Source organism: Labrus bergylta, chromosome 21 (genome assembly GCF_963930695.1).
Source record: "Labrus bergylta chromosome 21, fLabBer1.1, whole genome shotgun sequence".
Classification (NCBI taxonomy): domain Eukaryota; kingdom Metazoa; phylum Chordata; class Actinopteri; order Labriformes; family Labridae; genus Labrus; species Labrus bergylta.
In genome coordinates this window covers 14,813,434-14,839,898 of record NC_089215.1, presented here as the reverse complement: position 1 = coordinate 14,839,898, position 26,465 = coordinate 14,813,434, and the positions used below count along the sequence as shown (strand labels likewise).

General features: G+C 42.4%; 1 protein-coding gene across 1 annotated transcript in view; it reads left to right on the top strand.

Moving 5' to 3' along the window:
- The window catches only part of dnah9 (dynein, axonemal, heavy chain 9), a 178,718-nt gene that overhangs the window by 6,246 nt on the left and 146,007 nt on the right, over nucleotides 1-26,465 (top strand). Inside the window, exons 6-26 of the mRNA XM_065950002.1 lie at nucleotides 285-518; nucleotides 1,500-1,667; nucleotides 2,146-2,262; nucleotides 2,350-2,500; nucleotides 3,813-3,927; nucleotides 4,133-4,201; nucleotides 6,788-6,914; nucleotides 7,327-7,473; nucleotides 10,408-10,516; nucleotides 12,650-12,891; nucleotides 13,817-13,952; nucleotides 14,779-14,975; nucleotides 15,068-15,330; nucleotides 15,596-15,757; nucleotides 17,326-17,548; nucleotides 17,759-17,925; nucleotides 21,874-22,017; nucleotides 22,161-22,320; nucleotides 23,210-23,365; nucleotides 25,285-25,417; nucleotides 25,903-26,180. Coding sequence (XP_065806074.1) covers nucleotides 285-518; nucleotides 1,500-1,667; nucleotides 2,146-2,262; nucleotides 2,350-2,500; nucleotides 3,813-3,927; nucleotides 4,133-4,201; nucleotides 6,788-6,914; nucleotides 7,327-7,473; nucleotides 10,408-10,516; nucleotides 12,650-12,891; nucleotides 13,817-13,952; nucleotides 14,779-14,975; nucleotides 15,068-15,330; nucleotides 15,596-15,757; nucleotides 17,326-17,548; nucleotides 17,759-17,925; nucleotides 21,874-22,017; nucleotides 22,161-22,320; nucleotides 23,210-23,365; nucleotides 25,285-25,417; nucleotides 25,903-26,180 — 3,498 coding nt within the window. The remainder of the gene's footprint in view (nucleotides 1-284; nucleotides 519-1,499; nucleotides 1,668-2,145; nucleotides 2,263-2,349; nucleotides 2,501-3,812; nucleotides 3,928-4,132; nucleotides 4,202-6,787; nucleotides 6,915-7,326; nucleotides 7,474-10,407; nucleotides 10,517-12,649; nucleotides 12,892-13,816; nucleotides 13,953-14,778; nucleotides 14,976-15,067; nucleotides 15,331-15,595; nucleotides 15,758-17,325; nucleotides 17,549-17,758; nucleotides 17,926-21,873; nucleotides 22,018-22,160; nucleotides 22,321-23,209; nucleotides 23,366-25,284; nucleotides 25,418-25,902; nucleotides 26,181-26,465) is intronic.

Genomic DNA, 26,465 nt, shown 5'->3' with positions numbered 1-26,465 from the left:
GACCAACAGTACTCTATCTGCTAGTAACAAACGATAAAATATGGTCTAGTGAACTGACTGGTGCAATGCACCTGATATAATGATTTAGGCTGTGTTAACTGAAATAACAATGCTGATGTACATATTAGAATAACTCTTTTATGCTTTCTATTGCCAGATATTCCAAATGATCTCTCTAAAGACAGGCCTATCAGCTGCATTTGCAGCATTCATTTACTCAGGAGCTCTGGAGCAGAATTTAACAGCACAAGCTGAACTGATCTCTTTCTGCCCTCTGTCACCAGGCCCGGGTGTATCTGGTTCCGGAGGAGGTTCTGAGAGGAGAGGTTCTAGAGAGTCTCCTGAAAGTGCAGACGAGTCTGGATGTCCTGCAGCTCTTAAGGAGCACCTACGAGGAGCGCAGAGCCAATCTGAACCAGTACCAGAGGAACGGGAGCCGTGTGAGGCCCTGGGACTTTTTACCACTGTTGGTCTTCTCTAGACTCGAGCTCTTTATTAACAGAGTCAGGTCCATTCGGGTGAGTATTAACACCTTATACATCCCTTAAAATGTGAAGAACGACTCTATGTTTGGTCTGTGGATTAAGAAGCAACATTTTTAGAAATAGAAGGAGAATGATCTTTATTGGTCAGATATTTCTTCACATTTAATCTATTTAAAGGTCACATATTATACTTCTTTAAGTCTCAGAGCTCCCCAAAACATGTTTTTGAAGTGTCTTGTTCTAAATCCACTCTAATCCTGTATTTGATCATGCCTATAAACCCCTCTATTTCAGCCCTGCTCAGAACAGGCTGTTTCTGTGTCTGTACCTTTAAATGTAAATGAGTTGTATCTGACCATGCGCCTCTCTGGAAGGGCTTGGGTGTCTCAGGCTTTCTTGCTCCATGTCCTATTGTTTACGGTGAGAAGGCAGACTCAGAGGGCAGAACAAACACCTAGCTGTGGGAGTCTCACCCACCTGGGGGAGGAGTTACTGCCCTTTGTGATGTCATGAAAAGAGGAGCAGGCAAAAGATGGAGAGGATGGACTTTTCTCATCATTGGGGGGTTTGTAGACAGATTAGAGACACATATTAGTGGAAGAGAAACATGGTGAAGTGGATTTTACATCATATGTGACCTTTAACACTGAATTCGCTGTAAAGGTAAAGACACAGAAACAGACAAACATGCAGATTAAAACATGGACAACAGGTTACAAAAAGCAAAATAAACATTAAACTGACATTTACAGGCTGAAAGATACAAATGCATATTAGCAAGTATACAAATTGCCTATTTAGATATAACACATGTGCTGCATATGAATATGTAAAACAACAGTTATAGAGACCAGAGATGTAAAAAACATATGACAATGTTAGCTTTGCAACAGATTGCTTTATGTACATGAGTAGGATACAATAGCATGTACAGTATGCACAGTGTGTTTCTGAAGTGATTCTGCATCTCAGCTTAATTAACCCTTTATTTTGTCCATTTCTGTATCTCTACAGGACATCCTGTTGACAGCTGTGGACCTTCTGAAGCTGGAGAAATTAGAGATTGGAGGCGTCCGAGGCCGAGCCCTCAGCCAGCAGGTCCAGCTGCTTCACCAAGAGTTTGTGGACGATCACAAATCATTCACAGAGAAATCATATGACTGCCTGGACCTCAACAACCAGGTACAGAGGATCAGGATCACGGGGTGCATGAAGGGTTTGTTCAGGAGGAATGTTTTTTTTTTTTTTTAGTCGAACAACTCTAAAGGTCAGCTTGTTTTCACAGTGGTTTCATGCAGCAGGTGTCACAGACGACAAGCTCAGTGTTATTTTGTTTACCCCTGAATACTTCTCTATTCTCTTTTTTTCCTCTTGGTCGAGAAAACAGCAGCACAGCTTGGTCACTGCAATGTTTGTGGGGAAAATTATTTTTTCTGCTCAAAAAGGCTTTTTTCAATGCCATGTAGTCGCTAAAGCAAGATGTTCATGAGTTATAGCAAGAAAAGCAATTTACTGTGCCTGTAAGAGCGGGTCAGTGTTCCCCGCCGGGTGGCTTTGAGTCACTGAGATGTGAAGAGGAATATGCTGTGCTGGCCCTGTGTTAGCCCGCTCTGCTGTGTGCTGTTCTGTCGGTCGTTCTATCTGAGCTCTCTGCTTGCAGGAGTTTGAAGAAGATGTGAGGGAGTTCAGGCTGAAGGTGGACGACACAGACCGACGATTAGGAGCTGTCTTCTGTCAGGCCTTTGAGGACGCCTCAGGACTGGAGCACGCCTTCAAGGTTTTGAAACTTTATCTTTTTCTCACATTCCCCCACAGATTTAAACATATTTATTGAGAAGCTCTGTCCCTTATCTGATGTGTGCAGGTGCTGGATATGTTTGGTTGCCTACTGGAGCGCCCCTTAGTGGCAGCAGATGCTCAGGACAGATACCCTCAGCTTGTCTCCATGTTTGACAAAGAGCTGGACTGCTGCAAACTCCTTTACAACAAACACATCATGGCTGCAAAGGACCTGGGTGAGAGTTTTAATTGTCCAATGAAGTTAGTGCACATAAAGATGTTTGAGCTAGCTACACCTCTGAAGATTGATCAGTTAAGTCTGTGCAGAAATTCTTTAAACCTGCAGTCTTTCTAATGTCCAGCAGAGGGCCCTCCCCTGGTTGCAAAAAATCTGGTTGTTTTAGGTTTATTAAAGCGTGGCTCACACTACAGGCGCTTCTAAATCATGTCTGATTTTGAAATCGGGTAGCATCACACACACAAGGAGAATCTTAACAGATATTATTTTTTATAATCTCAAGCATGCTCGCGCTACAAGATATAATTCTTTGCATCAGCTACTTCAGGATTTAATAGAGATCATCTTGCCTGGCAGAGGAACGCACCACCTCACGTGATGTTGTGTACACAATGGAGCTGTCGGTTATATTTCGGATTATAATGCTTTGTGCAGAGAGGAAAAAACATAAAAAAACAAACAAACAAGGTTTGGGTAAAGAAGAGCTCGAGGTCAGATTGTAACTGTCATTTGCATTACAGTTGTCCACCGCATCTGCACGGGTTGCATCTTGCTGCTGGTCATTACTACTGTCCACTTAATACTGTCTTCCCCTTTCTCCTGTGGTTATTGTAGTCACACATGACTTCTGCCAGACCCTGTCATGATGTAAATGTCGAGATATTAAATTCTAAATATCAGACGTGTGAAATGAAACAGGGTCTCTGATGATCTCTGAGTACATCGGGGACATTAAGATTGTATCTTTCTATGACTCAAACTACAATATAATCTGGTGAAATATAGAAGAAGGAGGAGGAGACCTCCAATTGGCCGGATTGTCCTGCAGTCTGAGCCAGGCTCTACGCGTCACCTAATACTGGTGCTTGATCTACCTCCAGCGAAGTAATGCCTAGCTGTGTGATATGAATTTTTTTGAATTTGAATTTTATTTATTTAAATTTCTAAGTCTTCAAATTCTGGTATCATCACAACCCTAGGGTGGGGGCTACCTGTGATGGACATATCTACCCACAGCAACATAAAAAATGTCCCGTTCAGTTCTTCCAAAGATAAACTATTTCCATACTATTTTTTAAAGTAAGATGAAGAAGGTAAGTGTCATTATTCTAAGGCTTCTGTAAACCTTTGAGGAACAAGTTGAGATGATCAAATTTACACTGAATCGTTTACTCTGGTTTGGTTGGCTTATTGTCTCACAGCAACAGGATTCTTTTTTCCTCTCTGTCGTTTTGTCTGAAGGTCTTTTAGCCATTAAATGAACCACAACATCTGACTTAAACTCTCAATAACAACCCTTCTCTTATCAGGTTGTTCTCCAGTTAATAAGAACATGCCGGCGGTCGCTGGCGGGCTGAGATGGACTCAGGAGCTCCAGCAGAGAATCCAGACCCCTTTGTCCAAACTCCGACACCTCTCCCACCCGTGAGCCTGCTCTTTATAACTCCTGCACAGTAAATTAAGAAAATAATTTAGGTTTGGTCATGCATCTCCAGAATTCTCCACGTGAATTAAACGCTCTGTGAGCAGCTTTTAAGGCCTCGTAAAAATGATGCTCAGGAATAATGGCAGAAGGAAAGATGAAAGATATAACCTTTGCATGGCTTATAAAACTTCATCCTCTCTGCAGGTGTTTGGAGTCCGCAGATGGAGCGAGGGTCATCCACAAGTACGAGGAGATGATGCAACTGCTGGACAGGTGTGTGTGGATCTTATCTCAGCATATTACGCTGTATGTCATCATGCCTCCATGTATGTAATCCTGAATAAAAGAACAGAGAGGAAGATTAAACAGAATAGACAGAAAGTCGAAATCATCCTTATTGAGCTGTTAATACCACAAACACATAAATCAGGTATCAGCCGCATCTCTGACATGTTTCTTTCCTGTAATTGACACCAGCACCGTTTTCAAACTGAACATTTAGTGTTTCGGTTGGTTGACTGAATAACATTTATGAAGCGGCCCCCTGTGGAATCGCATGTAGACACGCAGCTCCGGGCATGATTTATGTTCTCATTACTGTGGCAGCGCAGCAGATTATTTCACAGGTCTCCCATAATCCCATATGCTCCGCCACTGCTCACTGATGCAGAGTGAGAAATGGCCTTTAAGACCACAGCCAGCATCAAAACCTGCAAGATAATGTATCACGGGAGGAAAAACGCTGTTCATAGGGAATCAAATTCAATTATTTGAGTCAAAGAGAAAAAAATACAAAGAGGATTTGTTTCCTGTTCTTTAGAAGATGAAGCACAAAGAAGAAGAAAATCCCACAGCGAGCCAACGTTTTGTTTCTTTTAGTTCACTACACGGCCACTTAATGGATACAAGAACATTAAAATACCACTGAAGTTATTCTTTTATTAATTGTTACAATATGGGATTAGTTTAGATCAGTGTTGAACCAGCTTTTTCCTTTTAGTGTTTGATTTAAATCCTAAGTTTTAGATTTTCTATGTTCTGTGTACAAAAATGCTGTCCTGTCAAGACATTTTCAGGATTCAGGGAAAATCTCACATGAGTCCTTCAAACCTGGGGTCTGACAGGCTCCGATTTTTATTCCAAGTGTCTGACGACATTACAGAAAGGATCCCTTTCAGACACAGCTGGTTACATCACTCTCTTCAAAGACACCCGACTCCATTCACAAATACAATCACTGTGCCGGTCTACAGCTGACGTCACCAGTCAGGTTGTGCTCGTGTTATTTTGTGGCTTTTTAAAAATTGCTAATTCAGATCCAGCTCAATAAATTTGTAACTGCTGTGCTGGGAAACATAGTGACCCTGACGAGGCTGGGCCACTTTTTAACATCTTTTCTCCGTCATGAGGTCACAATGGTGCGTACTGTTAGAGACAGTACTGTTAGGTACTGTTAAAAAAAAAAAAGCTGGTTTGATTGAAAGTCTCAATTAAAGTCAACGAGTGACCAGCGGAGGTGGTCAGCGTGACTCGCAGGCTGTCGGTACTTTGACCTTGTACCTTAGGCTCAGAGCACAACTACTGTACTACAGCTAGTAGGAGTGCAAACTCCACAAAGTCAAAACAGACGGAACTAAAAGAGCTGCACAGAAATTTCTGTTTGTAGACTAGCGCAGTGGAAATCATCACGCAGGAAGATAAACAGACTGCATTTTATAGACCGGTGCGATTTATATTCCAGATTTTATGGTACTGTTTGTGAATGGAGTCTGGTGGCTTTAAAGATAACAAAACAATGGCTAATCCTACTCTTTTTCTGAAGAGATCCTTTCTGTAGTGCTGTCAGGAGCAAAGGTAATCTACAGGTTTTGACCCCAAAATATGTGAAAATAGAACCCAGGTTGAAAAAGAGAAGTTAAATCCATTTAAAGGTAGAAAGTGAGTTGGTGAAGTCAGCGTAAGTCCCCACACGAATAAAAGCATGTGTTGTAAACCCAGGAGTTTTTTAACAAGTCTTAAAAATGACCGTGCACAAACTTACGCTCACACTCCGACAGAAGCAGATTCTTTATGCTTCCCACACTTCACATCCCTCCTTCCTTTTATGCCCCCAGAGTAATGGAATGATGAACAACAGCGGTTCTTTGCCCTCAATTTACTCCCATCAGAAATTAGAGCCCTTGTTATGCTGTAATAATCGTCGCCTCTGCCTCCGATGAACGCCGCCATTATTCTACATATTCCAGTCAGGAACGGGACGGGCGTGCTCACTCATTACCCCCACAGACAAAATGCGCCGTGATTTATGGCCATGACCGAGGCTTTTGATTGCCTCTGCGTCTGCGGTGCCACTATCAGGAAATGAAGCTCACAGCAGAAATCCAATAAGGAGCACACAGTGCGCACTGAAGTTCTCATCATAATCCTGGCTATTTACAGATTGATATAGCTGTACAGAGCCTGACATATTCTCTGTTCCCAGCCAGATGAATCAGCGTTTATTCTCATATAACCCCCCCCCATGCCCACTCCTCAGCCTCTTTCAGTGCCGCTCTCCCCCTGCCCTTATTGTCTGCTTGATATGGACGAGCCAATCACGCCTCTCATCCTGTTTACAGCCTCGGAGGATTGGGAAAATGGCTCAATCATATGCCTTTTTAGCTGCTTGTTTTCTTGCTTCTGTTAATTTCCATAATGTTTTCACGCCTGTGGACTCGTGAAATAAAAGCCCAAGCCCTTTTAATGGGACTATGAAACAATGTTAGACCCTGGAGGGAAAAGGCACAAATTGTTTTTCTGTGATAATAACTTTAGTCTGAGTGTGATGGCAGATTGTGTTCTTTATATTTGCTGTTCCAGATACTCCAGCAGCCTGTACGAGACCTGGACAGAGAGCGTGGGCGAGAGATCTCAGTTCAACCTCAGCCTGCCGTTAATCAGCAGAGACCCCGATACTCAGCTGATCTCCGTCAACTTCAATACGCAGGTTCTTGCATGTAGAAAATTCTGATCCAAAACAGCTAGCCACACTTGTCAGTGCCGTGGACAGGAAGTGACTTATTATTTTGATGAAGTATTGAAGAAGCGTTGGAGCGTTTTCTGGCAAGCTGAAGGTCAAAAAGCTCCAGTAACAGTAGTCTTCAAGTAGTATGAAGATTGACTTTATTAACTTTCTTAGACCGACTCGTTTTGGCTTGTGGTCTTCATCAGGGTCATCAAGAAACGACTTCTGCTGCAATCAGACACACATTCAAAACCTGTCAGTGACAAAGACAACAGTGTTTAGAGTTGTAAAATGTTGGCAAACACTATTAAATTAAACTAAATTAGATGTTCTGCTTGTGAAAGTTTTGGCATGTCTGCCAGTGTTTCTTATTTCCCCGTCCACCTCTTCTTAGCTGGCATCCGTGCTGAGGGAAGTGAAGTATTTGGAGGCCAGACAGACCGAGGCCATCCCTGAAACTGCACTGCAGATCTACACCACCAGGGGGCAGCTGTGGCAGTATGTGTCCAACCTGGAACTCACCGTGGGCAGATACAACAAGGTGGGTTTAGATGGTGCTACAACAACATGCAACATGACCACTTTCGGCTGCTGTGGCCGTAAATACAAGTTCTTTACATTACCTCTAATATTTCCAACAGTTATCAAAGCCAGCGAAATCCAGAATTTTATAGTAGAAACGGGGCGTGTCTTGTCGAGGCGGCCGCCATGACAGACAGAATGATTATCGTTGCCAAAGAAACTCTGGATGTTACATCAAAGACCGTTGCATACAGAAGTGTGAGGGGGGTACCTGGGGAGTAGCGTCATCTTTTGCTATTGTTTTGATGGAGAGCCCCCTGGTGGTGGAATCTACATACTGTATCTTTAAGCATCAAGAAAGTTCTCATAAGTCTATCGCTTTGCCTTATAACATCTGCCTGCAGAGGAAGTGGAAATGTTTTTCAACCTACATAAACATTGTGCTGCTGATGAAATTTACTCACCAGATGACAAAACAATTAAAATATATTTTTTAAAATCATCAGAAGAATCAACATGATTTCCTTCTACATTACGGTAGCGCTGTCTCTGCAGGATCGTGCTGGTGCTGCTCTGCGTACAAAGCCTTTTTGTATCACTGATGCTGAAACTAAAACATGGGCCAGATAGTTTTGGTATTTAAGGATATGATTGGGTTCTTTGTCTGCTTCAGAGTAAATAAGGTTTTGTTTCATCTTCCATACATAAACACAACCTTATTATTTTTGTATTTATTCACATAGGATCCCTATTAGATGTACCATAAAATCTGATCTTAAGGATCCACATTTAATGCCTATTTTTTCATCTGAAAAGTGTGCTGCTTCTTATACACTGGTGCGACCAATAAACCAGAGTAAAATACTGACCAACCACGATCATTAGTGCAGACGCCACCATTACACACTGCACGCAACCTGAAGTGATTTCCCACGTGTTTAATTGCCCATTTCTCCTAATGAGAGGAAGAGCATCCTATAATGGAAGAAGCAGGTTCCTGTTCAGCGACACAACGCTCCTGCAGTCCTGTCCGTAATTCAAGATTCAAGATTAACTTTATTTGTCCCGCAAAGTGAGAAATTTGTCTTGGGCTCTTCACCCATGCAGCAGCCACAGAAAAACAACAATCAACATTGTTCACATTCAAACTAAATACATGTAGGCAGCAGCACAGGGCAGCCTGGGTCTCAACAGACCAGTGCCACCGGAAGGTTGTTCCTAATTGCTGTTCAAAGTGCAACAATGACTTTAAAGTAACTGCTGCAATTTTAAGAGAAAGGTTAGATCCTCTTTGACCGTTGCTCTCAAACCCATGGTGCTTAGAGGACGTATCATGAGTGTTTTTATCACCCAGTGTTTAGTAGCACTTTTGGGGTCATTTCCAGCTTTTACCTTGTTAAAATTTGCATTTGTTTACAAAATATCTAAAATGTTAATGGCTGGATTGCCACACTAACTTGCCTGCAGCATCTGCCTCAGGGCATCTTTTGCACTTTTTGTCTTGCTAGTGGTAAACATGTTTTGTTTACAGGTTTTTTTAAAAAGCATCACAGCCCTGTGAGGGTTTTTTCAAGGCTAAGATTCTCTTTCTGTCTAATGCTACTTCAGTATGTAAAATTTACGGCACTTATTGTTACACTTAATGACAGTCTTTGCATGCAGAAAGATAACACTTTGAGTTTTATTCTCAGGAAAAACTATTTAGGATGGGCATGGTGTGTATTTATTTACTTCATGTTTTAAATTATGTAGTTATGTAGTCAAGACCACACTAACCGAGGCCAAGACAAGACCAAGACATTTAGGGATCCAGATTGAGTCAAGACCAAGACCGAGGCAGGGCGAGACCGAGGCAAGACAAATACATTAAGGGATGTGTTTTCCTTCTAATTTGTTTTATTTTTTATTTTTTTATTTAACCTTTATTTGACCAGGAAAGAAACTCATTGAGATTAAAAATCTCTTTTTCAAGAGTGTCCTGGCCAAGACAGGCAGCAACACATTAACAGAGTTTCACACGGACAACGAGCAGCCAAGCATTTAAATACAAAAATACATAAGACACAAATAACAAATCCGAAAAGCAATTGTCCAATATCATCCACAAATACATCAGGAAGAAAATCTACAGCCAGATGTTTCTGCCTCCAAGTCATTTAACTTCCTCTTAAAAGCATCCAACGAGAGAAGTTCACAGTAATGACGTGAAAAAATAGCCTATCAGTGGTGGTCTTGACCGGTCTTGATTTAAAATTTGGAGTCCGCCCAGTCTTAGACCGAGACAAGACCGAATCAAAATGCTTTCGATTCTGAGATGAGACCAAGACCTCCTGGAGACCGGTCTTGAGACCAAGACAGATTTCGAGCAATACAACACTAGTACATAAATATGCTTCTCTCTTCCTCACACACTTTCGAAAACATAACTCCATTGTTGCTCTTAATGGGAACTGAGCATGTGGGCAAAATGGCAATTTCAATAATGTGGTATTAAACAATGTGAGAGCAATCAGAGCTGTAATTAACTCAGCCTCACAGAGGACAGCTCACCCACACGAATCACCGCTGACTCAACCAGATGATTACTTTTTAAAAACACAGCTTTTCACTGCTTCAGGTAGCAAAAAGTTCAAGTCCAATTAAGTCACCGCAACATGGAATGATCGTGCAACGGGGGCTTTAATGAGGACGACATCCTGTTTGACGCTCTGGGCTTTCAGTGGCCACACATCGAACAATATTTAATTAAAATGGTATTTCTGCACGCTCTTAATGTGGGCTGAAACTTCATCACGTTTTCTTTTAATTCTTCTCTGTGTGTGTGTGTGTGTGTGTGTGTGTGTGTGTGTGTGTGTGTGTGTGTGTGTGTGTGTGTGTGTGTGTGTGTGTGTGTGTGTGTGTGTGTGTGTGTGTGTGTGTGTGTGTGTGTGTGTGTGTGTGTGTGTGTCTGCAGGTGATGCTCTCTGTGCTGTCTGTGGAGAAACCTCTGGTTCAGGGCCAGCTCAGGGACATCAACGCTCAGCTCAAGCAGGCCGAGGAGAGTCTGAACTGGAACAGTGAAGGTGCCATGTTTTAACTTTCCCCTTTGTTTTTAAGGCATTTATGCCTTTATTTTTGTAGTGATAGGACAGTGGATAGAGTTGGAAATCGGAAAGAGAGAGAGAGAGTGTGGAACGACACGCTGGGAAAGGAGCCACAGGTTGGATTCAAACCCGGCTTTCGAGACACAGGGTCAAGCAGATCATTTACCATGAAATCCGATGTATAAGACGCACTTTTAAAGGGATACTTCACCCGTTGAAACATGAATCTGTATTGACATGGGGTCATACATGTAGTAGAAATGTGAAATACATTTTGAAGTTGGTGCCTTCTTGACCGAGAAAAGGCAGAAAGTGTCTTTTTGGCTCACGTGGATGAAAGACACCATATCCCAGAATGCACAGCACTGCAGGCCACTCCCACTAAGGTCCTCGATTTCAGAATCAGAAATACTTTATTAATCCCAGAGGGAAATTTGATCATTAAAGTTTCTCCAAAATATACAATATAGCAGTATAAATATAGTAATAAAAACATTTACAGACATATTTACTTCAACACATAAGATTTCTTCCAGAATTGATCTTGGAAATTCCTGGCATAAAACAGACTCTATGTCTGTGTCCATAGGCAAACAGTGAGAGCACCGACACTACAAGTCCACCCAAGCTCGAGCCGGTCCGGGCTCCTCGTCCTCACCGCCGGCGACAGGCAGGCCTTATGTCTCGGCTGCTGAGTTGGCAGCTGCCAGCGGCGGCCGGCAATATGGCAATATGGCCGCGAGACGGTTGCTGACGACAGGCCGGTCTTGTGTCACAGCGGCCCCGGCGGTCAGCACTAGTGGCCCCGGCGGCCAGCAGCGGCAAATCACGGCGCGACGACGGCAAATGCTGACACCAACACACAGTTTCATGCAATTTAAATAGACTTTAGGAAACAACAACTGGTTATGCCTAAAGCAGCAAAAGCTTTCTTCACACGTGTGTTTTCTTTATTATTATTATTAAATGGTATTGGCTTTAATAAACTACAAACCCATGTAGTTCAGGGCTTGTTTATTCGTATGAAATATTCACAGGTTGTAGTAGAAAAACTGCTCCCTGAATCCTCCTCCTGGTGTTTCTCTTCCTCTCTGTCATTTCTGGAGCAGAGCTGCTCTGTTGCTCTGACATGTGGCGTCAACAGAGAGGCTCTGCATTTTAAAGAACATAGAATAAGAGCAGCAGAGGTGTTCAATCATTGATAAGCTCTGCTGACACCCTGCTAGCAGGCCCACTCCAGGATTCCCAGCAGAACAAAGCTGGAATGAGAGGAGTGTTTACTACAGGTACAGGTCGATGCATTTTACTGTCTGTGGGAATAAACTCACAGTTCCTCTGCCGAACACTCAGAAAATATGAAGCATTTTCAGCTGCTTTATAATGTCCCAAGTGTGTGTTTGTATCCTGCTAAACTTATGGAAGCTTTTTTGTGCTCTCTAGATGTATTTGTAGCTATAAATGGAAAATCACAACAACTACTGTATGCATTTTCACAAATTTAATGATGTTTATGTTTTAAAGGTCACATATTCTCCTCCTTTTCAACAACTTTAAAGAAGTCTCAGAGCTCCTCAAAACATGTGTGTGAAGTTACTTGTTCGAAATCCACTCTGATCCTGTATTTGATCATGCCTATAAACCCCTCTATTTCAGCCCTGCTCAGAACAGACTGTTTCTGTGTCTGTACCTTTAAATGTAAATCAGCTGTGTCTGACCAGCAGACTCAGAAGGCAGACTCAGAGGGCAGAAGGCAGGTTACTGCCCTAATTGTCTTAAGGAGTTGTTTCACAAGAAGACAAATGAACTGCATATTTTTCTACATTTGAAAATATATTACGAATGTAGAAAAATGTGCTTCACAAGGGATAGGGTTAGGTTTTTTTTAAAGAAAAATATAATGTACAAGTCGGAAAGTGTTTCACTTGGTGCCAATAAGCTGTTTGAATGTTAGCAAATGTCTCCATTATAGACCCTACGAAGGACATTGAACATTTTCAGGTTATCCTGCTTAGTCACACACTCACACACTCCTCTTCTAGCTTCATTCTTTCAGTTATTCTCTCTCCTTTTAATCCTCAACTCCTCATCTCTGACGCACATTCTCCCCTGCAGGTGTTTGGCCGTACATCCAACAAGTGCGGGACTCCGTCTGTGACCTGGAAACTCGACTGCAGAGGACCAAGGACAACGTGGAGGAGATCCAGAGCTGCATGAAGTCCTGGGCCACCCCCATGTTTGAAAGGAAGGAGGGTAAAAAGGACGCGCTGCTCAGTCTGGAGGACCGAACAGAGAGGCTGGACCGGTTTTACGGTCTGATCCGGTCCTCTGGAGAGAAGATCCACTTTCTGCTTAAGGTGACTGATGCCTTGAAAAGAGATTTCTAGCTCAGCTGCCTGAAGGGGCCACATTGATTATTTGAATGTTACGCGAGAGAGTATCTGAGCCGAGCTGAGTGCAGCGTCTGTGTGATGGTAGAATTAATGCAGTGTGATCGGCAGAGTGATCGGCTACCTGAGGTTTGTCCGTTATTTCTCATTAGTTGTGGCGCACTTCTCCCCCTACAGGCTGTCAAATTGTTCCTTACTCAGCTTGAAATTCACCTGGAAGCGGTTGTATAGAGCTGTAGCACCTGGAAGAGCCTAAACGTCCCCAAACTTCATGAACCCTCACCCTCCTCTTTTATGCTGCCCAGCTCCTCCTACACAGCAGAAGAAGAAATGCCAGGGTTTTCTCCTGAATAGTGGACAAATTCATTGTGTAACCAAAGCGTAGCGTCTTTCCCGGCTATCGTTTCGGTCGCAAAGCAACTTGCAGATGATGGACGTGATTTGTCGAGGGTGCCCTTCCCTCAGCAAACCCGGCGCTCAACGCATCCTATTTGAAATCCTCTTTGAATCGATCTAGAATAAAAAGTAGAGCATGACTGATTATATGGGCTGGTATAAGCATGTCTAGTGATTATCGGTATTGGATGATTTTTGTATATATCTTTAATCCTTTGATCAGGTTTGTAGTTTGTTGTCAACTTACATGCATATGTATTTTAGGTTGTATAGATTCTAGAGATACAGAGAAAAATTGCTTCATAACAGGCAGAACTTCACATTAGGACGCTGGAATAGAGTCCTCACAGATGATTGACTTTCACTCACATTTCATCACTCTGCAGGGTTATTGTGGAGTCACAGGTTCCCTACTTTGCTTTGACATTTTCACATCATTTTTAAATGCAGTAGAAATGCTGATTCAATGTTTGTGTCTCTCTGCACCTCGCCTCAGAGTAACCTGGATCTGTTTAGAGCCGAGCCGACCTCTGACGAGTGGAAGGCCTACGTGGAGTTCATCGACGACATGATCATCGACGGGTTCTTCAACAGTGTCGAGTGCTCACTCAAGTTCTTCCTCGACAACACAGGTACAACAATCATGTAATTACACTATTATTTACTACTTTGTTGATTTGTGGTAAAACGATGGTGCTACTACTGATGTCTCAAAGCCAGACTGTTTCTGCCAACGCTGCATGTTGTATCCAAGTATTTAGCTGGGCTTCTTCCTCAGAGAACAAGAGACATCCTCCTCTTGCCAGCACCAACTTGGACGTCTTCTTAGCACCATCCTCAGGGGGTTTGATATCCGTTGGTTGTTTGCCTGTATTGGATGTCAGTTTGAATTAGGTCAGGACGTGAAGCTGGCAGGAGTTTTGTCAACCAGTTTAGACTAACTGGGACGTGTTTCAAATTGTAGCAGATTGTTGCCAGACTGCATTGTCTTCCCCTCATTTTACATTTTCTTCTGCTAGTTTTTCATCTTCCTCCTCTACGACTTGTCCGGGTCACAGTAATTTATAATTTTAATTTATTCTAAAGGGTCCAGAGAGCAGCTGTTTTATTCGAGGTCTATTGCTTTTGCTCTTCCCTTTCCTTCCATTTCTTTGTTTTTCTGCAACAATCAAATGATAAACCCATATGTTTATTTAGTGTAGTTTTGTAAAGATTTATTTTTTGGCTTTTTATGCCTTTATTTAAGAGATAGGACAGTGGATAGATTCAGAAATCAGGGACTGAGAGAGTGTAGAATGATATGCAGGAAAGGAGCCACAGGTCGGATTTGAACCGGGGCTGCACGCTGTAAGGACTACAGCCTCGGTACACTAACCACTTGTCCACCAACGCCCCTTATTTTTCATAGTTTTCTGTGCATTTTTTAATTATTAATACCATTTCTCTTTGGGTTTCCAGACCAGAGATCAGCTATAGCTCCTCTGTTTGAGGCTCAGCTGGACCTGAAGGTTCCTGACATGGTGTTCACTCCCTCTCTGGAGTTTGGATCTGGAGACAGTTTGTTAGACCTGGTTGAAAGTCTCATCAACGACGTGTTCAGGATCTCCTCACTAGTTCCACGCCTCGCCCAGCACAGCCCCTTCCCTCATTACCAGGTACTGATGCAGTAAAAAAAAAACAACAACATCAATCATCTGTCATTTTTTTACACGCTGAATATCTGAGAAATATAAAAATCTCCCCTCAGGCTGACATGGAGGACATGGCTGATCTGGCTGACATGCGGCAGCTCCTCATGGAGCGCGTGCAGGGCATCATGGCGACGTGCTGTGAGTTTAGAAACTCTCTGGAGCGTTACAGCTACCTGTACGTCGACGACAGGAAAGGCTTTATGCGTCAGTTCCTGCTGTATGGACACGTCCTCAGCAGCCAGGAGACAGAGGGTTACCCTGAAGACGGCGTCTCAGAGAGCCCGCCCACGCTGGATCACTTCAGACAGCAAGTCGACGGGTGAGTAAAGCACCAAATTACAACCCAAAATATTGAGTTTTTGAGTGGTGCCGTACTTCTTAGCATTTCCTTTTTATGATGTATTTAGCTTTACCTTTTGATATCAGATTTTTTACATTGTCCTGTCTTCATTAATCTTTAATTAAAACTATATTAACTAGATAGGACTTTTATCTATAGTAGGCATCTCAGGGTTAAAGAAAGATTTAAAGTTCAGGTTCCTCTTCGTACCCGAGTGAAATCTGTTGTTTCCTTTAATCTGCAGGTATGAGAAGATCTTCGAGGAGGTCCAGGCTCTGGAGCCGGTTCATGTGTTCCACGGGTGGATGAGGGTGGATGGTCGGAGCATGAAGAGCTGCCTGCTCAACATTATCAAAAAGTGGAGCTTCATGTTCAAACAGCATCTCATCGACCATGTTACCAACAGGTGAAGTCACTTATCACACTATAACACGCCATAATCAGAATAAGCTGTGTGGCTGATGTTAGCAACCTTTAGATTTCTAGCAACTTAAATTAGTTTTTTCTTTTGCTGTATAAATGGTTTACAGCCTGCTTTAAAAGGGAAATAGCAATTATCTTATTGAAATGATCAACTCTATTATGAGATATTGACTTAGCTTGCTTTTAACCAAGCCGAGTTATGTCTTAGTTTGATAGAAATAAATCAATAAATCTATCAGTCACCAAAAGGTCGTCTCTTTCGTTGTTCGTCTTCAAGTTAGCTTAATAAGTTTGGAAACTTACAAACCGATCTTAGCTAGCATTTAATAAATTAGCCTCTCCGATGGTGACATTTAGCCCTTGCCTATAGTCGTCATGGTAACAGTTGAATACACATACACATACTCCACATGCTAACAGTTAGCTAACAACATGCTCTGGAGACCCTAGCAGTGTCATATTTGTGCAGAACCTCTTTTGTCAACATGGGGGGTAGAGACTTCATTAAGAATGAACAGTTATTCATTTAACAATTTAGAAAATAAATGTCTTTGAAGATTAGACTCCGTCATGACGACTTCATGTACTCGGAGGGGTAATGAGGCTGACAGCAGGATAGGATACCCCCCGAAGGATTCTAGACCCTGGTGGTGGTTGTGATACCCCCCCTGATGGAGTATAGACCCTGGTGGTGGAGGTAATAGAAGATACAGGATGTGATGAGTAGTGGGTTTCTGAGGCTGTATCTGAACTCTGCTGAGCTGGACTGGAGGTGACTGGTGGCAGAGGAGGGTCGCAGCGATCACACTGAAATGACAAACTGACTGAGGAAGAGAGAACAGGTTTTAAAATGTGACTGCGGCAGGATGAGAGAGGCTGTGGCAGAGTCAGGATGGATTATGACTGAAAGAGTAAACGCCCCAAATCAGCTGATCGCCAGAGCAGGGAGATGGAGGCCGAGGAAGAGAGGGAGGGGCTAAGTTGAATGAAGAAATGTGTGAGAGAATATAACCAGTCTTCCTGCTTGAACATACGCTGATCTCCATTATGTTTTACAATGTGCAGTTTACACTTGGAGACCTTTTTTGGGCGCCAAAGTACACCAATCAGACTGCCGTACTAATGTGTAAATGAAAGCAGTTTTGTTGATTTCTCTTTTAGATACCATTAATGTTGCTTTCCAGGAGTTGGGGAACTTACAAGCGATACGTTTAAATGACTTTTAGGATCATTAAATTCTTCTTGTAATTAAAAAGTCAATTTTCATTATTTTCCCATTTTGAGACCCAACAGTAATCCTCCTTTAGCGTACACTTAAACTAAAGAGCAACAAACTCCTCCTTATCTAGCTGTAAGGAAAACTGTCTCTTTGAGGTTGATGACATCATTATTTCTTAGACTCAACAAAATGTCCTCAAAGGAGCAGAAGACATTACACATCTGGTTTCAGAGGCGGAGTCACGTCCCCCATGACACCTGACTGTTCTTGATCAAGGTTAATCTACAAATCAAATGTACTTTTAATGATCCTGTCCTACTGTGCGTCTGCAGCCTGTCCGATCTGGAGCAGTTTATCAGAGTGGCTGAGGCCGGCCTGAGCCAGCGGGTGGAGGAGGGCGACTACGGTGGCCTGGTGGGGGTCATGGGTGACCTGCTGGCTGTTAAGGAAAGACAAAGTACAACAGATGCCATGTTTGAGCCTCTTCAGCAAACTATCACTCTGCTGAAGGTGTACGAGCAGGAGCTGCCTGACGTAGTCTACAAACAGCTGGAGGTTTGGACTCATGTTTATTCACCTCAGATTATATTAACCAGCGACTTCTCTTTCAGCAGATACAGAGCTATTTGTCTTACTTTTTCTTTGTGTCTCTTGATCTCCTGTATCTGTTCTTTGCTCTTCATCCTCCCAATCCATCACCTGTCACTCCTTGCCTGAATCTCCCTCTGTCTACATCTGTCTGTTTATCTGTTTGACTGTCTGCAGGAGCTGCCAGAGAAGTGGAACAATGTGAGGAAGCAGGCCGTCTTAGTCAAACAGCAGGTGGCTCCTCTTCAGGCCATCGAGGTCACAAACCTGAGGAGAAAGTGTGCGTCCTTCGACGTGGAGCAGCACACCTTCAGGGAGCAATTCCGCAGCAACGGGCCCTTCAGGTAAGAAATATCAGTTTACTTTTATTACCCCCAAAATAATCATGAATAAACACTACGGAAACATGTGATTGTTTTTTAAGTTAATCAGCAGCCAAATGTTTTTCCTTTAGTTACAACCAATTAGCTCGTCTAGATTTGCTTTGTGTCTATTTAACTGCTGCCTACATTTTGTATTTTGGGAATATCTTCTCTATTTTGAAAACTGCCGTGTTTATTAAATGCACCCAACTTAACGGGAGGAGTTCAGGTTTAATGGTAGGTGGTCAAAAGAACAACAATTTGAAAGTGCATTTTTTTCTTTTTTATTTAACCAGGAAAGAAACTTGTTGAGATTAAATATCTCTTTTTCAAGAGTGTTCTGGCCAGTCTGAGTGTGGACAAAGAAGTCCATCCGACACTTGCAGACAACAAACAGTGATGAGGGAAGGATTTAGAATTAGTGATGAACCTCAGAGCGTTGTGAAACACAGAGTCCAGAGCATGTAAGCTTTGAGAAGAGGCGTGCACGTACTATAAAATATAATCACAGTCCAGCACACATGAAAGTGGCAACCAGTCTCTTCTGACAGCCAGCGACAAAATTAGTTTGATTCTATTGTTTCCTGTTAAAGTTTCCTAACTGCCCGCGAGCGACACTGCAAGCCGTTTTTACCGATCAAGGCACTGACACTCTCTTTTCTCTCTACAGAACTTGTTAGTTGTTTATTTTACACAGTGATATATATAAATCGGTGCATGAATAATATCAGCAACTGTATTGAAATGTTGACCTTTGAACCTCTGTCAACAACGGAGAAAAAACTTAATTTAGCTCACCGCAAGCCTTTTCTTGACGAGCCTTGATGTCGTATTGCTTGCGAGGGAAAACTGAAATTCACAGAGGAAAGAATTCAATATTGAACAGGTGGAGTGTAAACAATGAGCGTGCGATTATGTGCAAAAAGATTCAGGTGATGGATGCACTATTGCAAGATTAATGTTCAGTACAAACATTTATTTTTGCAACATAATTTCAGAAAGTGAAACTTATCATCTCCCATGAAAGAATAAAATACAACGTTTCTTAGGCGAACATTTTAAGGGAGAGCATAATTATGCTCAAAGGTCAGAATAGTTGAACCTTGACCATGAAATTGAGAAAAGAATTTGATGCTATTAAACAGTTGATAATTGTCGACTGAGGGATTCAGCTACAAAGACTACCACACTGCTGGGTTGTTGTCGGATGCTTTAAAGGAATATAAATGTGTATTAGTGGGTTGTGGAGAATGAAAGCCTTTTACAGCGTCTATAACTACAAGAAAGCTATCTCTGTCAGTATGTACGTCAGGTTTAAAGTCTTATCCTAGAAGATGTAGAAGTTGATCTGACAGAGAGCCAGACAACAGGACAAAGCTAACCCTCTTACAGTTGGCTTGTTCCTCTTTTACCCCCTCAACGTGTGTCCCTCTCTAGAGAGAAGAAAGATTATCATATCTAACATTCAAAGAAGTGTTTTAAGACAAGAGGCCTGACTGAGATGCTTTAAAGGAAGCCTTAGAGGGATAAAGTGATCAGTTCTGGAGAATCATCCGTCTTTAAATAGATCAAGTGGTCTCGTTGGTTTTATTCACAAAGGAGCAAAAAGTTATGAGAGACCGCATACATAAAGTAAGAACATTTAAATGGAGAAGAAGAACAAAGAAACTGACTAAAAGCTGAACAAGCTTTGTGTTCACAGCCAAACTTCTCATTTGTTCTCTGAGATTAAGAGATATAAGTAATGAAACTATAATTTAATACTTCAAGATACGCTTACAGATGATTTATCCAAAGACATATTTTCTAAGAAAATATTCTCATATTGTCAGTCAGTGTCTTTTATTTGATTCAAGCCCGATAGATAGATCTTTTAAATGAGGAGCGATAGATTTTATAGAAAAGATAACCTGGTGTATAAGAAGTACTTCTGATACCTAATCTTTCATCTGTAAAGTTGGCTGCTTCCTTTATGGCGATGTAAAATACTGAGACGTGCACCGCCACTACCACGAGTACAGCCCTCACCATCACAAACTGCACACGACGTGACGCAAATGAAAATCCACTCCCATTCATTGTGTATTGCAATATGTGCTAGGAAAAATAGCGACGCTGACAGCGCCACTTTTTACCATCGTTTCTCTGTCATGAAGTCATCATGGTGGATTTAAAGCAAATGGGGGGTTTACTGGTCAGCAAATAAAGCTTGTGTGGTGCTGGTTTGATTGAAAGACTCCTCAGCTCAACTACCGTACTGTAGCTAGTACTAGACCAAACTCCGCAAAGGGAAAACACACGGTGCTAAAAGAACGACACAGCTGCACAGAAACTGACCGTTGTTGACTTTTCTGAACTTGATAGAAATCAACATGCAGGAAGACAGTTTAAACTCCCAAAATCTGACTGTGCCTTATACACCTGTGTGAATATGTTTCAGATTTTACGGTAATGATGATTACTGACATGATGGCTCATACAGTGACCTTACTTTTGTTATTGAGTATTATATATTAAACATTGTCCACAAGTTTTAAGTTTCCAGAAAGTCAGGTGAGACCATTTTCAAAACTGAAATTTTCTGCATTAAAAGTTCTGTAAAAATAAACTGAGAATACTCTGAATTAATCTAATATCTGTCATAAATATCAAACCTCTCTGCTATATCTGCGCCGCTATATAATTTTTAACCAGTTTTAAATGTTTCCAGGGACAAGTTACACCTGTTGGTAAATAGGTAAACAAAGCTTTGTAGTTCTTGATGTATAAGACAACAATACTGCAAACTTTCAATGTCACTCCTTGTAAAATCAGGAATATAGGACGCAATCTGTTTTTGAAGGTCTCTCAGAAAGATTTAAAAAAAAAGGTTAAGCGTGACGATTTCTATCGTGTTCAGAAAAGTCTACAACGGTCAGTTTCTGTGCAGCTGTGTCGCTCTTTTAGTTTTGTCTGTTTTCACTTTGTGGAGTTTGCACTCCTACTAGCAATAGTATGGTTGTCGAGCTCTCAGCCTGCAGGGAAAGTTGTGAAGTACAGACTCACCGCTGGTCACTCGTTAACTTTAGTACAGGACTCTTTTAATCAGAAGAGCACCCCACAAGGTTTATACACTGAACATAAGCAGTGCAGCCAGCCTGCTCTGTGTCGCTGTCTTCCCTAGCTCAGCGTGCAACCAGCTTTCAATACACCATGAATGGGGATGAATTTTTAATCATGTCAGGTCGCACGCAGTGTGTGATGGTGGCTGCTGCACCCGCGGTGATGACAGAGCGTGTGTGCTGGTGTATTGGTTGCCAACTTTTAAGATGAAAAAAGTATCAAATAATCTAAGACAGATCAACAAGAAGAGTATGCAATGTGAGGTGCGAAAAGGCATCAGACAGCAGCAATGCTATAGGGTAAATCTTTTGTCTTCTTCTGATTCTTTTATTGTGTGCTATAAGAAACTTTTAAATAGTTTGGCTGAATCAGATATTGCATGGGAGAGGTTGAAATAAAGTGTTACCGTTTGATTGACTTGTTCTGGGTTCATTAAAGGAAACGCTGTTCCCTGAGCGAGTCCCTTTGAAGAGATACAAGCGTCACCTCTCTGCCTCCTCTCTTGATGTTGGAGAAAGAGTTATCTCACATCCGACAGGGCTAATTGAATCTTAACAAAGGGATAATTAATTCATAGGTGGAGATGCTTCGTCATAACGTCTAATTGTCAGATTAGTTATGTGTGTAATTGGTCTCTTAATAACCTGGTGATTATTTTCCCATTAATGTCATGGAAGTCATTGTTAATTGTCACAGTGTGCAGTTAGCACCAGAGACTCCGCTGCAGCCAAGTCAGGCTTGGCAAACCTGCAGCCCTTCATTACCCAAACACAGCCTGATTTACACTGCGCTGAGTAAATGTGTGTGATGGTGCCTGTGTGGGCTCAGGTTTGACAGCAGGAGCCCCTACCAGATGTTGGACGAGTTCCACCGGCAGATCACAGAGCGGGAGGCGGTGATGGCCTCCCTGGTGGAGTCCGCCAGTCTGTTCGAGGTCACCGTCTCTGAGTACAAGCAGCTCCGACAATGCAGGTAAGGCCCAAAGTAGGAAAGGAAAAAAATACCCGGAGCTAGTGCCAAATTCAAAACTAATGAGCCGTGATAGCAGAGAGGCTTTTTAACATTCAGAGTCAGTGTGGTTGATTTCCCTTTCTCCCCCCTCCTTCATCCCCGAGGCGTGAGGTGGGCCTACTGAAAGAGCTGTGGGACATGATCACAGTCGTGGAGTCATGCATGGCGGCATGGAGGACGACGCCCTGGAGGGAGATCCACGTGGAGGACATGGAGCTGGAGTGCAAACGATTCTCCAAAGATATACGAGGGCTTGATAAAGAGGTGAGGGAGGTGGTTTAAACGGCAGAAACATCGCCTTACTTACTGAACCCATCAGTGAGTTCTAATCCTGCTTTCCTTTTCTCTTGTTACAGTTAAGAGAAAAAAAAAAAATGTGAATGTGAAATAAGCAGCTAATCAAGGTCAGATTCTAGATTAGATTCTTGGACTGTATGAAAGAGCTTTTTCACATCAGGCAGGATTGTCTCGTACCGTGTCTGAGCACGATTGCTCTTCCAGCTGGTCTGCGTTCACATTAGTAACATAGTTCCGTACCTGAGTACACTTGACTATGTACACACTCTGATACAGCAGGTGGCAGTATGCACGTAGTTAGTTTGTAAATACGCCAAGAAGCAGAAAGAGAAAGAAGCAACCATGGCAACCACTAGCGAGCTGAATCCGTCCTGCTAACTGTCTATGTTTTTGTTATTTCTGAGACAACGACCCGCTTCCTACTTCCACATCTATCGTGCAGTTCAGAGGATGAAACGGGCTGAGATAAGACGGTTTTGAAGCCTCATGAGCTGTTTAGAATTCCATCATACAGCGGTCCACTGATCAAATGAACCGGACTTGGGGGTCAAGTATACTCGGTCCTGACGTGAAAGCAGGGTTCAGGTTTCAGGGCCTGCTTTCTTTCTCTAATGTGATGTTCATTTTGTCTGTTAGAACAATTTATAAACAAATGATACCACATAAATATCGCCATTATGTTTATTATTCAAGATCCGAAGGCAACCTGATCCAGGATCAAGCTTCGATTCTCCATGACCTGGATTACTGAGAACCTAAACGGACATCTTGCCTGGACTCTTTTAATTTAAGGCTCTGAGCTCACCTGTCTCTGTCAGAGAATGTTGTTCTGACTCCTGGTCTTTGTGTCTGATAGGTCAGAGCCTGGGACGCCTTCACAGGTTTGGACAGCAGAGTAAAGAACCTCCTGGTCTCTCTGCGAGCTGTGGCGGAGCTCCAGAACCCGGCCATACGAACCCGACACTGGCACCAGCTGATGGCTGCCACAGGAGTCCGCTTCACCATGGACCAGGTCTCCTGTTTATTCTACAGATAAGAACTAAAATCACACTACAGATGAAGTTCTGTTAATAACAATGGGTGAATTATGAGCCCTACATCTTTTCTTTTTAAAACAAGCGATGGTTTTAATAACGTGCCAGAGATTTAACAGAAAACTTAAAGAGCTCATACACAAGCTGCCATTTCCTCCAATTAATTTCTTATTTCCTTCCCCAGGTCAGTCTGTAGCCTCACTGGACTTATTTGTACTCTTTGTTCTGCTGCAGCTGTTCAGTTTGAACAAAAAGTTATTACAAAGACTAAATTGGCCTTAGTGAACTCGCGTATAATGTACCCTAAACTCGCTGATATGCTAACACGTTTCACCTGCAGGAAGCAGATCAGAGCAGCAGCTGCTTCAGACTAAGACAGTTAGAGCTTCTGCCGGTTTATTCCTTTATAACCCACTGACCGTTAAATGATGGTCTGCCTGAAAAATAAAACAAATGACTACTTTTTATCTCTATACTCTTGCATAGATATTGAACATAAACTTAATACGCCTTAAGGTTAACCAAGAATGACTCAGAAAGAGGAGACACTTAAAAATGGATGCCTCACAATGTATTGAATTGTTAAACCCCAAGCTTTATTTAAACAAACTCCTTCCCCATCAGGAAATTATCTAATTTAAGAAACAAACAAACAAAAGGACTGGAGATCCGGCTAAACCGAATAAAAGAGGGGAAAGTTCCGAGCCAACCACGCAATGGGCCGTTGCTCTCGGCACCTCCCCCTAAACTATCTCTTAACAAAACGTTTCTACAGAAACAAAAACAAACGAAAATAGGACTACCGGTCTCTCCAGCCAAAACTAAAATAACAAAACCCAGCAATCTGAACATGCATGGGGGAAAACCAGAACAAACCTGGAACAGAGAGAAAGCAACAGGGAACAATTTAACGACAAAAGAATGAGCACCTCACAACGCTGCTGCTCACAATGTTTGTGTGTCTGCCTGCCCCGTCTCTCCCACCTGCCTCCTCTAAATCCCCCTCTTCCTCCCTGAGTGCAAATTGCTGAGAAAAGAAAAGGTGAGAGGGAGAGAACAAATGGTTTATTGATATTGTTGGTCTTGGCCTGGCCTTTTAACTGAAGTTTGACGGTATTTGATAGCAACAGAAGTTTGTGATGATGATTGATACTTATCTTGTTTAAGAACATAAATACATTAACATTAAATAAAATTTAATATTACAATAAATTAAATAAAACAGTATTTTTCTTAAGATAGCATTTGCAGGGGTGCAGATGGCCTAGCGGTTAAGTTGCGCCCCATGTTCGGCGACTCTAGTCCTCCAAGTGGGCGGCCCAAGTTTAAGTCCGGCCTCTCGCTCCTTTCCCGCATTTCATTCCCCACTCTCTCTCTCTCTCTCGCTCTCTCTCTCTCTCTCTCTCTCTCGCTCTCTCTCTCTCTCTCTCTCCCTCTCTCTCCCTCTCTGGTTTCCTACTCTGTCCACTCTCCTGTCTCCAATTTAGGGAAAACGCCCAAAAATAAATTATAGTAAATAATAAATAATAGAACCTTATATCGCTGACATATGGCTGTGTGGTCAAGAGGTTCACTGTGAGACTTCCACCTGCAGGCAGTGAGTGTTACTGCTGCAGAGATCCTCTTTGGCAGCAGGTGGCTAAAGTATCATAACGGAAGAAGCGCTGACTTTTCCTGCTTGAAATGAAAGTTTGATTGAAACAGCGAGTGCAAAGTCTCTGTCTGTGCAGCGCCACATTTTGATTATAATAACCGGTTTCTGCTGTTTCTCATTAATGACACTAAACTGAAAACAGCAGGACGCCAGCGGCAATCTGTCACAGATATCATCGTATTATAATAAGATGTAGGTTATTTAAATTGAGACCAGAGTACTTATAAGGTTTCCTTTGAGCAGGAGACGACCTTGGCCGACCTGCTGCAGCTGAACCTGCACTGCTTTGAGGAGGAGGTCAGAGGCATCGTGGATAAAGCTGTGAAAGAGATGGGGATGGAGAAAGTCCTCTCTGAGCTCAACTCCACCTGGACAGGTACAGGAACCAGTAGCACAACCAGGTGCTAACAGCTATGGATGGACTCTCATTTTAGCTTATGATCCAAGACTGTATAATAGAAGTGAAAATAGCCGCTTATTTCCCTCCTTTTTTAAAAGTTTTTTTAAGTAGCAGATAAGAGGAAGTAGCTTAAAGGCAGGGTTGGTAATTCTCTCCAGATCCACTTTTTAAGATTTTGGTTGAAATTGTCTTTAGGTCCTGACAGAAATTAATAACACATGTTCTCCGGAAAAGGAACGAAGAAAATCTGTCATTTGTAACAGTTGTAACAGCCCCCTGGTGGTGGAACAAACTTCCAAAATCCATTTGATCTGCAGAGTTAAGAAAAAGCTTGAGACCCAGCTCTTTATGAACACCTCAAATTGTAGAATAATGATCTTCATTTTGTAAATTATTGAGCGTTCTTATAGACAGTCTATGTGTATAACTTATTGAAGAGTTTTTTTTTTGGACTGGTGTAGGCATGCAGTTCCAGTACGAGCCTCACCACAGGACCGGGATTCCTCTGCTGCGCTCAGACGAGGAGCTGATCGAGACGCTGGAGGACAACCAGGTTCAGCTGCAGAACCTCATGTCATCCAAGTACATCGCCCACTTCCTGGATGAGGTGTCGTCTTGGCAGAGCAAGCTGTCAGTGGCCGACTCCGTCATCTCCATCTGGTTCGAGGTGCAGCGGACGTGGACTCACCTGGAGAGTATCTTCATCGGCTCGGTGGACATCCGCTCACAGCTGCCGGAGGTTAGAATCGTTGTTTTTATACTGTTGAGACAAAATTCTTATCATCAGATCTGATGCTGCCACCAAATCTGTGCACTGATTTGATTTATGAATCGATATTTAAGTTCGATACAATTTTTTTCTCTTCGCTAATATTACCAGACAGTCGGCAGCTCTCAGAAAGTAAAAGCAAAGCAGCTTCTTACATTAGCTCAGGTCGTTTCTCGCTGCTCTGATTGTTTTTCTTGAAAGGGTTCCCATTGTTAAAAATGTATTTTATTCAGAGCACAATTATTCACAGAGGTT